Source organism: Trachemys scripta, chromosome 9 (genome assembly GCF_013100865.1).
Source record: "Trachemys scripta elegans isolate TJP31775 chromosome 9, CAS_Tse_1.0, whole genome shotgun sequence".
NCBI classification, from domain to species: domain Eukaryota; kingdom Metazoa; phylum Chordata; order Testudines; family Emydidae; genus Trachemys; species Trachemys scripta.
Genome location: NC_048306.1, coordinates 82,988,060 through 83,001,155, shown reverse-complemented (window position 1 = coordinate 83,001,155; position 13,096 = coordinate 82,988,060). Strand labels below are relative to the sequence as shown.

General features: G+C 39.6%; 1 protein-coding gene across 3 annotated transcripts in view; it reads left to right on the top strand.

The window, feature by feature from the left end:
- The window catches only part of KPNA4 (karyopherin subunit alpha 4), a 56,159-nt gene that overhangs the window by 11,724 nt on the left and 31,339 nt on the right, over positions 1 to 13,096 (top strand). For all 3 annotated transcript variants that reach the window (XM_034782573.1, XM_034782572.1, XM_034782574.1), the window contains exons 3-8: positions 509 to 598; positions 686 to 715; positions 803 to 855; positions 5,958 to 6,053; positions 6,245 to 6,330; positions 12,277 to 12,363. In XM_034782573.1, coding sequence (XP_034638464.1) covers positions 509 to 598; positions 686 to 715; positions 803 to 855; positions 5,958 to 6,053; positions 6,245 to 6,330; positions 12,277 to 12,363 — 442 coding nt within the window. The remainder of the gene's footprint in view (positions 1 to 508; positions 599 to 685; positions 716 to 802; positions 856 to 5,957; positions 6,054 to 6,244; positions 6,331 to 12,276; positions 12,364 to 13,096) is intronic.

Genomic DNA, 13,096 nt, shown 5'->3' with positions numbered 1-13,096 from the left:
ATTCTTTCTGTGCGAGAGCAATAAGTGCCAAGTTTGGAACAAAATAAAAATAGTGTTCAGTTTAGTATAATTTTAGATGAAGCAAAAGGTGTAAAAGGTAAAACTCTGGATGTTGGGACTGTGGGAGTATAAGCCATTAGAGCTCTGAGGAAAAAAAATCTTAGGACAAAATGTACTAGTTTTAAGGTTAACAGAAAATTAAATGCAGTGAATTTAGTGGTTTCAGTGATGAATATAGACAAATGAGTTGTATATAGGTCATGTCACATATAGTAAAATCTTATACAGCTGTAGCAATAATCAAGAGACGGCCATCCTGTTCCTCGGGAAGGTACAAATGGTGAGCGCTCATCTTAGTCACGCACTTTGATGCCTGGCTTGATTGTCTGAGCATTAATAGTATCAGTGAGATACTTAGTTTTACCCACAACTTAAAAGAGAGTCATCTCAGCTTCTGCGGGGGGGGAAATAAAGCTGCAAAACACAGCAAATTTATTTTTCTTTAAAGAACAAGAGAGATGAACACCTGTTAAAGAGAAGAAATGTACCCCATGAAGATATCTGTGAAGATTCAGATATAGATGGTGATTTCAGAGTGGTAAGAATTAACAATGTCTGAAGTTTTTCTTAACTTTTAAAAAAAATATATATATATCTAACTGTTGTTGTTTCTCCCCCTCCCCAGCAAAACACCTCATTGGAGGCAATAGTTCAGGTAAAAATATTTATTTTTCTCTGAACTTTTTTGGTTTAATGACAAATGTAAAATGGCTGAATTCTTAAGTTATTGATTTTATTGTAGAATGCTTCAAGTGACAACCAGGGTATCCAGTTAAGTGCAGTGCAGGCTGCAAGGTAAGAGCACAGTTCATTCAGCTTTGCTGTTTCTACTCTTGCAGCTTATATAGTGCTATTAAATTAAGAAAATTGTGAATTCTTACACTAGTACAGGGGTCGGTAACCTTTCAGAAGTGGTGTGCCGAGTCTTCATTTATTCACTTTAATTTAAGGTTTCGCATGCCGGTAATACATTTTAATGTTTTTTAGACGGTCTCTTTCTAGAAGTCTATATATTATATAACTAAACTAGTGCTGTATGGTAAACAAGGTTTTCAAAATGTTTAAGAATCTTCATTTAAATTTAAATAAAAAAAAAGATTGATTTTATGCCGCCGGTCTGCTCAGCCCGCTGCTGGTCTGGGGTTCTGTTCATGTAGGCCGGCAGCAGGCTGAGCGGGGCCTGCAGCCAGGACCTCGGCTGGCAAGGGTCTGGCAGCCAGAACCCCAGACCGGCAGCAGGCTGTGCAGAGCCGGCGGTTGGGACCCCAGACCAGCAGTGGGCTGAGTGGCTCAGCCCACTGCCGCTCAGGGGTTCCATCTGCTGGCTCCTGCCAGCCAGGATCCTGGCTGCCAGACCCACTCAGACTGCTGTTGGTCTAGGGTCCTGGTCCTGGCCCTGCCCACATACAGTGGGTACCTACCTTCTCTCTGGTTCCGGCCCATTCTCTTCCTCTCTCTGCACTGAGCTGAGGGTGGGAGTGCACTGAGCACAGGGCTGGGGGTGAATGATCTGGCCAGGAGCTAGAATGAGGGAGGGGGGCTCAGGGTTGGGGCAGGAGGATTGGGTGTGTGGCACTTACCTGGGCAGCTCCCATTTGGTGCGAGGGGTGGGGATGGGGATGTGGAGGGGTGCATGGGGTGTTGGGGGCTGGGGATGTGGGGGGGTGCAAGAGTCAGGGATGGGGTCGGGGGGGGGGGGTTAAGGAGTCAAGCAGAGGGCTGGGTGTGTATGAGGGGGGGTACAGGGCTCAGAGCAGGGGCCTGGGGTGTGTGCGGGGCACAGGGATCAGGGCACAGGCCTGGGGGTGTGCGGGGCTGTGGAGCTCAGGGCAGAGGGCTGAGTGTATGTGGGGGGGGGTCAGGGCTCAGGGCAGAGGGCTGGGGTGTGTGTGTGGGGGGGTCAGGGCAGAGGGCTAGGGGGGATATGCCCCTATTCCGCCCCCGCTTCTTCTCTGCAGACCCCGGGACTCCCATGCCCTATCCAACCCCCCCTGCTCCCTGACTGCCCCCTCCAGAGACCTCCCGCCCCTAACCACCCTGCCCAGGATCCCACCCCTTATCCAACCCACCCTGCTCCCTGTCCCCTGACTGCCTCCCCCCCTTATCTAACCCCCCCCCCCCCCCGGACTCCTTACCATGAGGCTCCTAGCAGCATGTTCTGCTCCGTGCAGAACCAGACACGCTGCCCTGCAGGAGCGCGCAGCTCCGCCCCTCAGAGCACTGCACGTGCGGAGGCATGGCTCCAGGGGAGGGGGAGCGTGTCTGCTTCCCCACGGAGCCAAACACTGCCCAGCGGGAGCGCACAGCAGTATGCCTCCAGGGGAGGGGGGAAGGCAGGGGATGGGCTGGCGGCTTGCTGCATTCGGCCAGGCAGCAGCATGCCATTAAAAATCGGCTCGCGTGCCGTCTTTGGCACTCGTGCCATAGGTTGCCGACCCCTGCACTAGTAGATAGAATGGTGATGTCATCTATGGATAAAGTTCACCAAATATTAGTACTGCAATAAAATATCCTGTGTATAAAATTTGTTTATAAAACCAAACTGACATAATGTAGATATTAAGGTTGAATTCTCTTAATAAATATTCATGTGAACTCTAGGATTTTAGTAAATGCCATACTCCTGACTTCCAAAATAAATTGAGTAAAGATCCTAATTGATTTCATATGTATAAGTAGTCATTGGACACAGTTTTCCTTTAATTTAAATAAGTTGTCTGAGGTGGAGAGGATCTTCACTCAGAAGGGGTTTAAATCATTACAAGACTAACAGATTCCTAACAAGTTAGGCTAATTGGCAAATACTTGAAGACACTTTAACTTAATGATACCTTTGAACCTCTTAACCAGTCAAGTAGCAGTTTTTGAGCTGTTTACTGTAAGGTCTTGTCTACATGAGAAAGTTGTACCAGTTTAACTTGATTTTTAAAACCTATTTCGTTAAACTGGTGCATGGCTGTATTGACACTTATTTCAGTTTAAACCAGAGAAGGAATATATTTGAAGTAAACTGAAACATGACTGGTTTAAATAGAAATAAGAAAGTCCACATAGACTTTTGCACTGATTAAATTGGTTTAGAAACAATTTTAAGTTAACTTAGTACAATTTGTGCATGTAGACAAGGCCTACAAGCAGAGGTCCTTTTAATGTTATAATAAGGAATGAAAGCTATTTAGGTGTTTCTCTTATACTGCTCTGTCACCTTAGTGCGGAAGGGAGGATGTGATCTACCTGTAATTTCCTGAAACACATGGCAAGGACAGAGCATTGTTTGAACAGAAGCAGTTACAAATAATTGGAGTTAACTGATTCTTGGAGCCAGGGTCATGAGTTGCCTGAGAGGACAGAAAATAAACTTGTTGTAGTTTTTGAGTAAACCGAAACTGTGCTGTATTTTGCCATTGAAAGAGTGAATATTGGGTTTTTTTGTAGGAACTAGGGGTATGTATCGTAATCAATCCTAGGATAACTTGTCTGTCCATCTACATCTCTCCTAAAAAGGAAGCTTTTCTTCTTAGTTGGCAATATAAATATGCATCTGCAGTAACATCACACAGCTTTTACAAACTTTAAATATTCAAAGCCCCTAACCAGGTTTTATTAAGATATTTTAACTGTGCAGACTCTGCTTTACTTGCCAGTTTAAGGCAGTGGCCGCTGGTAGCATTCAGGATTGGAAGCAGCAGCAGCAGTCAGTCACAGCTACTTTCTTGTCTAGCATGTCCCCTGTCCCCCTCTAGGGAGACAGTTTGGTGTGGGCTGGGACATGAGGAAAGAAATGTGCTTCTGATCTCTTTCCCCCCCCCCCCCCCCAACTTTGTTCTTCTGAAGCAGTCCCACTTGGGTCCCTACAGGCCTTCGCTCACCTCATGGATGTTGAAAAGAGAGGTTAAAGGAGTAAAAGTTCAAGTGGGTTTGTACTCCCTCCTTCCTAGCAGCATGTGCATTTGTATTAGGGCTGTTGATTAATCGCAGTTAACTGATGCGATTAACTCAAAAAAATTAATCGTGATTAATCACAGTTTTAATTGCACTGTTAAACAATAGAATACCAATTGAAATTTATTAAATATTTTGCATGTTTTTCTACATTTTCATACATATTGTATTCTGTGTTGTAATTGAAATCAAAGTGTATATTATTTCTTATTATAAATATTTTTACTAAAAATTATAAAATAGTATTTTTCAATTCGCCTCATACAAGTACTGTAGTGCAATCTTTGTTGTGAAAGTGCAATTTACAAATGTAGATTTTTATTTTTTTGGTTCTCTAACTACATTCAAAAACAGTGTAAAACTTCAGAGCCTACAAGTCCACTCAGTCCTACTTGTTCAGCCAATCGCTAAGACAAACAAGTTTGTTTACATTTATGGAAGATAATGCTGCCCTCTCCTTATTTACAAGGACACCAGAAAATGAGAACAGGTATTTGCATGGTACTTCTGTAGCTGGCATTGCAAGGTATTTAGGTGCCAACTATGCTAAACATTCATATGCCCTTCCATGCTTCGGCCACCATTCCAGAGGACATGCTTCCATGCTGATGACACTCGTTAAAAAAAATAATGCCTTAATTAAATTTGACTGAACTACTTGGAGGAGTTAGTATGTCCCCTGCTCTGTTTAACCTGCATTCTGCCATCTGTTTCATGTTATAGCAGACTCGGATGATGACCCAGCACGTGTTGTTCTTTTTAAGAATACTTTCACTGCTTATTTGACAAAACGCAAAGAAGGTACCAATGTGCGATTCCTAAAGATAGCTACAGCATTTGACCCCAGGTTTAAGAATCTGAAGTGCCTTCCAGAATCTGAGAGAGGCGAAGTGCAGAGCATGCTTTCAGAAGTCTTAAAAGAGCATCACTTCGATGCGGAAACTACAGAACCGGAAGCACCAAAAAAGAAAATCAAGCTTCTGCTGGTGGCATCTGACTCAGATAATGAAAATGAACATGCGTCGGTACGCCCTGCTTTGGATTGTTATCGAACAGAATCCGTCATCAGCATGGATGCATGCCCCCTGGGAATGGTGGTTGAAGCATGAAGGGACATATGAATCTTTAGTGCATATGGCACGTAAATATCTTGCGATGGCGGCGACAACACCTGTTCTGACTTTCAGGTGACATTGTAAACAAGAAGCCAGCAGCATTAATTCCTGCAAATGTAAACAAAGTTGTTTGAGCGATTGGGTGAACAAGAAGTAGGACTGAGTGGACTTGCAGGCTCTAAAATTTTACCTTGTTTTATTTTTTTAATATAGGTTTTTTTGTACATAATTCTACATTTAGAAGTTCAACTTTCATGATAGAGATTGCACTGCAGTACTTGTATGAGGTGAACTGAAAAATACTATTTCTTTTTTTTTACAGTGCAAATACTCGTAATTAAAAATAAATTTTAAGTGAGTACTGCACTGTGTTGTAATTGAAATCAATATATTTTAAAATGTAGAAAACATCCAAAAATATTAAAATAAATGGTATTCTATTTTTTTAATTGTGCCATTAATTTTTTTTTAATTGCATGACTACCCTAATTTGTATCCCCTACACACTGACTCCTTAGTGAGGAAGAGGGAAGAAAGCATGGTCTGGCAGCCAATACCTTGCCTCTTATCTTCTGCTCCAGCTGGGAAGATAATGCAGGGGAGGGACATGTGGATGACTGACTTACTCCTGTCATGGGTTTACTATGAGGACAAAACAGATGTTCAACTCAACAGTCATACTCTTTAGAGTAGTAGCAGAAGAGATGGTGGGATTGGCTCAAATAGTAGCTAAGTACACAACTTTTCAGCAGTGCTAAATTCACTCATTTTTAAAAAGTTCTATTTGACTTTAGGGGATTTGTCTGCAAATTTCATATTTTCTCCTTTGTTCCTAAACAGGAAGCTTCTTTCCAGTGATCGCAATCCACCGATTGATGACTTAATAAAATCTGGAATACTACCTATTTTAGTGCACTGTCTTGAAAGAGATGACAAGTGAGTATGTTACTTTTTTAAAAGAAAGTACTGGTAGGAAAAGTTAATTGTTTTGGGAAGATTTCATAGAAATCCTTTGACAAAACAATTCATGCAAGCATTTGCAAGTGTTCATGTTAAGATACTGTATTAGATTCAGATAGTTTTACTGTAATACAGAACATTTTCTAACTTTACACTTTTATTTGTAGTCCTTCTTTACAGTTTGAAGCTGCATGGGCTTTGACAAACATTGCATCTGGAACCTCTGAACAAACACAGGCTGTAGTTCAATCTAGTAAGTTGATCAGTTTTGATAATGCATTTCATGTGCATACTGTAATTTCTTCAAAAATATGAGGCTCAAGTGATGATTTAAAAAGCACCTACACCCTATCTCTCGTCCTCAAATACTCACCAATCTACACTATGTAGGACTGGTACTTTTATATGATAGCCAGGATGGTTGAAACTGAATTGTCAATCACAGGCACATCGTGGAAGGACCTGCCCAGGAAGTCTCCTGCCAGAAATTCTACCCCTTCTCTGGCAAGCAGCATCAGTTGAAGCACACAACTGCTTTTGTTCTTCATTTTCTCAGATTTTAAATACATTTGGGTTTCCTGATGGTGAGTAATCTCTTGTGGGAACTCACACTATTTTAGCAGAGTTAATATCTGCTGGTTTTCCAGTTTTCAAATGCTATTTTTTACTTTTCCTCACAATTAAGAGGGATTCCCTACCTAATTTTGAAGGCGAAGCAAAAGGTACAGTCCAAATCCAGAGGGTTCCTCTGAGGGAATTTACTTCCAAGATCTCTCACTAGATAAAATGGTGTCCATATGTTCAGGAATCTGAAGTTAGGAAGGAATTTTTGTACTTGCAATCCATGTTGCCAGAAGAAACAGAAAATTGTTTTATGGTTCTGTGCCCTACATATTTCTTTTAAATCTACTTGAACGTCAACTTGTGAGAACAGGGCTCTTCTCTAGTATTGAATTTGCCAAATAAAATAATCGTGCTTCTTGAGATCTGAATATAGAATCACTGCCATGTTCAAGCAAGTTTTTGTAGTTGAATCAAATTTACTTCCTATTCTCTTCCAATTCCTCATGGATCTGCTATTGTAAATAAGGAAAAGGTTGTTATACACAGACAAGGAAAAAACGAAGTCCACACAACTTAAAAACAGAACAGGAAGTATCAAAATATTACTGAAATCCAGAGACAATGTGATCAAATTTTACTGCACTATAAACTGTCAATGCTGGAGATGCTGAATTGCCAACAGTGTGAAAGGGCAGGGGTAACTCTTCCACTCAAGAAATTTAATGTGTGAAAACTCCACATTAAAAACGGTTTCCTTATTCTTAAATATTTGAGTCAATTCTACATTTTGTTTAATGTGGCAGTGGTTTTCAAACTGGGGCACACATGAACTCTCATTGGGGTACACAAGAAAAATCCTGTAATGGTGGATAATGTATTGTGTTATCCCTTACAAACCACCTTCTCTCCTCCACCCCACCCCCAGCCGTTTGCATAACTATATTATGACCCAATGTCAGATGGGGGTATCCAGAATATTAGGGTTGGAAGAGACTTCAGTCTAGTACTCTAGTCCAATCCCCTGCTCAAAGCAGGACCAATCCCAACTATGCGATAGACTACTCAAGGATTCTCAAACAGGGTCATGACCACTCAATGGGTCACAAGATTATTCCTTGGGGATCGTGAGCTGTCAACCTCCACCCCAAACCCCGCTTCGTCTCTAGCATATATAATTGTTAAATATTAACTTTTTAATTTATAAGGGGGGTTGTACTCAGAGGCTTGCTGTGTGAAAGGGGTCACCAGGGCCAACCCTAGGGCGGTGCAGGGCCTGCGGCGGAAGTGACAAATCAGTTACTTCTGGGATCCACTGCACTGGGTGCCAGGTAGGGGAGATGTTATGCCTCCCCAAACAGCCAGGTGTGGCTCTCCCCCCAGGCTCTCCTTTGGCAGTGCCGCTGGGCTCCAGGGGCTGGGACGATGCATGCCTGGGGCTAGGGAGGCGCTGCAGCAAGCTCTCCCTCCTGGCGCGCTCTCCCTCAGGTGGAAAGGGGATGGCTGGGGGCTAGGCTCCCCCAGCCAGCAGTTCACACACTGCCCATGCGTGCTGGCCCGTGGGGCCTGGAGCGGTCGCCCTGATTCGCTGTACCCTAGGGATGGCTTTGGGGGTCACCAGTACAGAGGTTTGAGAATCACTGGACTACGTTATTTGGAAATGGGTGCATAGCCTAAAAAGTTTGAAAACCACTGCAATAAGGGAAAGTACTGTGCTTAAACTCTACAGTCTGGTTTGAGTGATTGAAATTAATATGTTAGCTTGATTACTAGGTTGACACAGGCATAGGTAATTCTAATTTAATCTTTTATTAGCTTTATCTTTGATAAGAGAAATAAAATGCTTCTTATTTATTGTGATAAGTCTGTGACCACTTGACAATAACATAATCTGTTAACTCTTGGATTTGCTTTTAAAATACAAGTTAAAATGGATTTTATGTAAAGTTTTTGTTTGTTTGTTTAATATGAATTTTGTAGCAAAATTTAGAGCCAACTTCTTGGTCTGGGAAGCTGAGAACTAACAAAAAGCAGAGAAAATGCTGGGGGGCAAAAAAGATCTTTCCGTAGAAGTAACAGATTAATCCTGAATACCAAATTTTAAAGTACTACGTAAGCAAATCCAAGGCAAATATTTCACAGAATTAACCAGTGTAAAGATCACAGATCTTTAAATAGTTTTTTTACTTTAAGTCTTCAGCTCATCTGAGAGAGTTTGTGTTTAATCAGAGAATGAATCTGTGTTGTGAAATTGCAGTTGGTTACAAAATTCATTATCCTTCTCTTTTTGGGGCATTGTTAAAGTCCACTGAAATAATGTAGTAGGATCCTATTGAGTTCAAAGGAGTTGGACTGAACTGTCAAAGAGCAGTTTTCTCTAATATTGATATCCCCCCCTCGTGATACAATTTAGATTGCTGCAAGTGTATCTAGGTTCGGTTTTGCATGTTACATAATGATGCATTAGAATTAGGACTGTTGATTAATCACAATTAACTCACGATTAACTCAAATTAATCGTGATTAAAAAAATGAATTGCGATTAATCGCACTGTTAAATTTTAATTGGCATTCTATTGTTTATTAAATATTTTTGGATGTTTTTCTACATTTTCAAATATATTGATTTCTATTACTACACAGAATACAAAGTGTACAGTGCTCACTTTATATTATTTTTATTACAAATATTGTCCTGTAAAAATGATAAAAGAAATAGTATTTTTCAATTCACCTCATACAAGTATTGTGCAATCTCTTTATCGTGAAAGTGTAACTTATAAATGCATATTTTTTATTACATAACTGCACTCAAAAACAAAACAATGTAAAACTTTTGAGCCTACAAGTCCACTCAGTTCTACTTCTTGTTTGTCTTAGCGATTGGCTGAACAAGTTTGTTTACATTTACAGGAGATAGTGCTGCCTGCTTCTTATTTACAATGTTACCTGGAAATAAGAACAGGCGTTCGCATGGCACTTCTGTAGCCAGCATTGCAAGGTATTTACATGCCAGATATGCTAAACATTCGTATGCCCCTTCATGCTTTGGCCGCCATTCCAGAGGACATGCTTCCATGCTGATGATGCTCGTTAAAAAAAATGCATTAATTAAATTTGTGACTGAAGAATTGTATGTCTCCTGTTCTGTTTTACCCACATTCTGCCATATGTTTCATGTTAGCAGTCTTGGATGATGACCCAGCACATGTTCGTTTTAAGAACACTTTCACAGCAGATTTGACAAAACGCAAAGAAGGTACCAATGTGAGATTTCTAAAAATAGCTACAGCTCTCGACCCAAGGCTTAAGTATCTGAAGTGCCATCCAAAATCTGTGGAGGATGTTTTCCGAAGTCTTAAAAGAGCAACATTCAGATGTGGAAACTACAGAACCGGAACCACCAAGTAAGAAAATCAACCTTCTGCTGGTGGCATCTGACTCAGATGATGAAAATGAACATGCATCAGTCCGCTTTGCTTTGGATAGTTATCGAGCAGAACCCACCATCATCATGGATGCTTGTGTTCTGGGATGGTGGTAGAAGCATGAAGGGACATATGAATCTTTAACGCATCTGGCACGTAACCATCTTGTGACACCGGCTACAACAGTGGCATGTGAACGCCTGTTCTCATTTTCAGGTGACATTGTAAATAAGAAGCAGGCAGTATTTTATCCTGCAAATTGTAACCAGACTTGTTTGTCTGAGTGATTAGCTGAAGTAGGACTGAGTGGACTTGTAGGGGCTAAAGTTTTACATTGTTTTATTTTTGAATACAGGTTTTTTTTAAATAGCTCTCTACATTAGTGAGTTCAATTTTCATGATAAAGAAATTACACTACAGTACTTATATTAAGTGAATTGAAAAATATGCTATCTTTTGTTTTTTACAGTTCAAATATTTGTAATCAAAAATAAATATAAAGTGAGCACTGTGTACTTTGTATTCTGTGTTGTAATTGAAATCAATATATTTGAAAATGTGTAAAACATCCAAAAATATTTAAATAAATGGTATTCTGTTATAGTTTAATAGCGCGATTAATCGAAATTAATTTTTTCAATTGTTTGACAGCCCTAATTAGAATCCTTTTATTTCTGCTATATTAAAGCTAACTTTTCAATGGATCGAAAGCCAGGATTGAGTCTGGCAGTTTGGATTTTTCTACTGATGGACTTAGATTAGAAACAACATAAACACACCTAGTTTCATTGAAGTACTCCGTACTCAAATATTATGCAAGTATGGGTACTCTCTTGTAATGGTTTATTTGAATGAAGAAGATGGCCTATTAGCATCTCTCCAAAACTACCAGTCATTGTAATTGCTGGGGGTATTTTTACTATTATTATACTCGCTTTGTAAATCCTCTTGTTTAATATTGAATAAGGTCGGTGGCTAATAAACATGTTTTAAGAATTAAAATATTTGACCCATTATGTGTCAGAAGGGACAGTGGTGTGGTGTGTCTGCTTAGAAAACTAACAGTTTGACTATAAAATCAGATTATAAATGAAACCTTCTCTATCCCCCCGCAAATTAATGTAAATTCAGTAAAATCCTACACCGAGTAAATTCGGGACCAAGTAATTAAAGTAAACAGGTCCTTCAGTGTTAACAAGTATTGGGTCCTTCCTCCCAACCAAGCTTCTTCGGGAGATGTTGCACAAGTCCCTTAGCTTTTGGGGTGTAAGAGTAGGAGCTAAGAGCATCTTCCAGATAATATCACAATGTTACATGTTGACTCAGCAGTGACTGTGCTTGGGAGCTGGCTCCTGCTCCTAATGTTCCTATATATGAGGCAGGGATGTGTCTTATTCTTGGTGAGTGATTTTTGTTAAACCCCTTCCTTACAGATCAATTTGCTCTTTTTGCCAGTCATTCATTGACAGTATTTGAAACATCAGAATCTCTTTTGTAGTAATCAGTTGGATTGCCCCTTTATCTAAAACTTTCAAGAGCCAGGAAGAGAAGACAAAATATATAGGTGACAGCTTATGTTGCTGTACAAATATGTCAATAAGAATTTTCAAGATTTTTCTTATTAAAAGTTGCTAACTAAAACTTCTATTAATAACCAGTGATGGAAAAGAATGTAGAAAATATATAGCTACTTAATGATGATTAGTGACTTTCTTCAAATTAACTAATTGTGCTTGTTGGGTTGCTATTAAAGTGTTGAAATTCCATTTCAGACAGCTCTAGTGATAACTACATAGATAAAACAGTTGAACATTAGTTCTACTAATTACCATTGAATTTCAACATTAGATATGGAATTTCAACATGAACCATTTATTAAGAATAATTACTTATAATTTAAACTTGTCATACAAAGTTATATAAAAATAACTACCTTAAATCTTTTGTTCTCATTATATTGGTCTGAAATGCAGACCCTTCTGTGAAAGAATGATATGAAAGGAAAAGTTGTGTTATGATCTATGTTTATATTTGAACATCATCTGGAAAAAGAGTGAAGTGTCATTAACCAGAATAAACACCTAGCCTGAGAAAATCTTCACATCATGGGGTAATGGAATGTCAGTTTTTAACTTAAGAGCGAACTATAGTAATGAGCACATCACTTTGGAACTAAGACTTTTTGAGTAACAGAGTGCTTTATTTTTCAGATGCTGTGCCACTTTTTCTGAGGCTGCTGCATTCACCCCATCAAAATGTGTGTGAGCAAGCAGTATGGGCTTTAGGCAATATCATAGGTTTGTGTTACTCTTAATATAAGTTTCTTTTGAAATCAAATTAATAAACCAATTTGGATTCTATTATCTTTTTAAAAAAAAAAAAAAAAGTATGCTTAACTACAAGAGCAATGGGATTGGCTCAAATACATGGAGTTCATTTCTCTCAAAATGCCCTTTGCTTAACTCTTCCTGCTTTCTCTCTTGCTCCTCCTCTAACACGTACATCTTTCAGTCAAGGTACAAGAAAAGGAAAGAATGTCTGACAAACAAATCACATGCATAATGTTATAATGAAAAACAACTTAAAACAGTTTTCATTATAAAGGCTCTGGATCGCCATCAGAGCTCGCACTTCAGTCACCGGAGCTTTCATAGTACATGTTTAATTTTTCTGGCCAAGCTTTTGGCTAACCTAAAACTTTCGTTTATCTCTTCTTGATTATTGTTGATACACCACAGAGAGAGTCAAATATCATAGTGGTGAGTGTAGTCTAAAAATGTCAGCCCCACCATGTCTTAAATTACTGAAATGTTGTGGGTTTAGGTATTGCTTAGTTTGTGACAATAAGCTAAGTTTTCAAAAACTCTGATTCTAGTTTTTCTTAAAACATTCGTACAGTATTGTTACTTGGACCTGGGAGTGACGCTGTTCCTTCCCTATTAACAATACGGCTTGGCTACGACAATGCTGAGGACCATATAAGTATCTAGGTTGATGCAATACACATCAAACTGTGGGGATATCATAGTA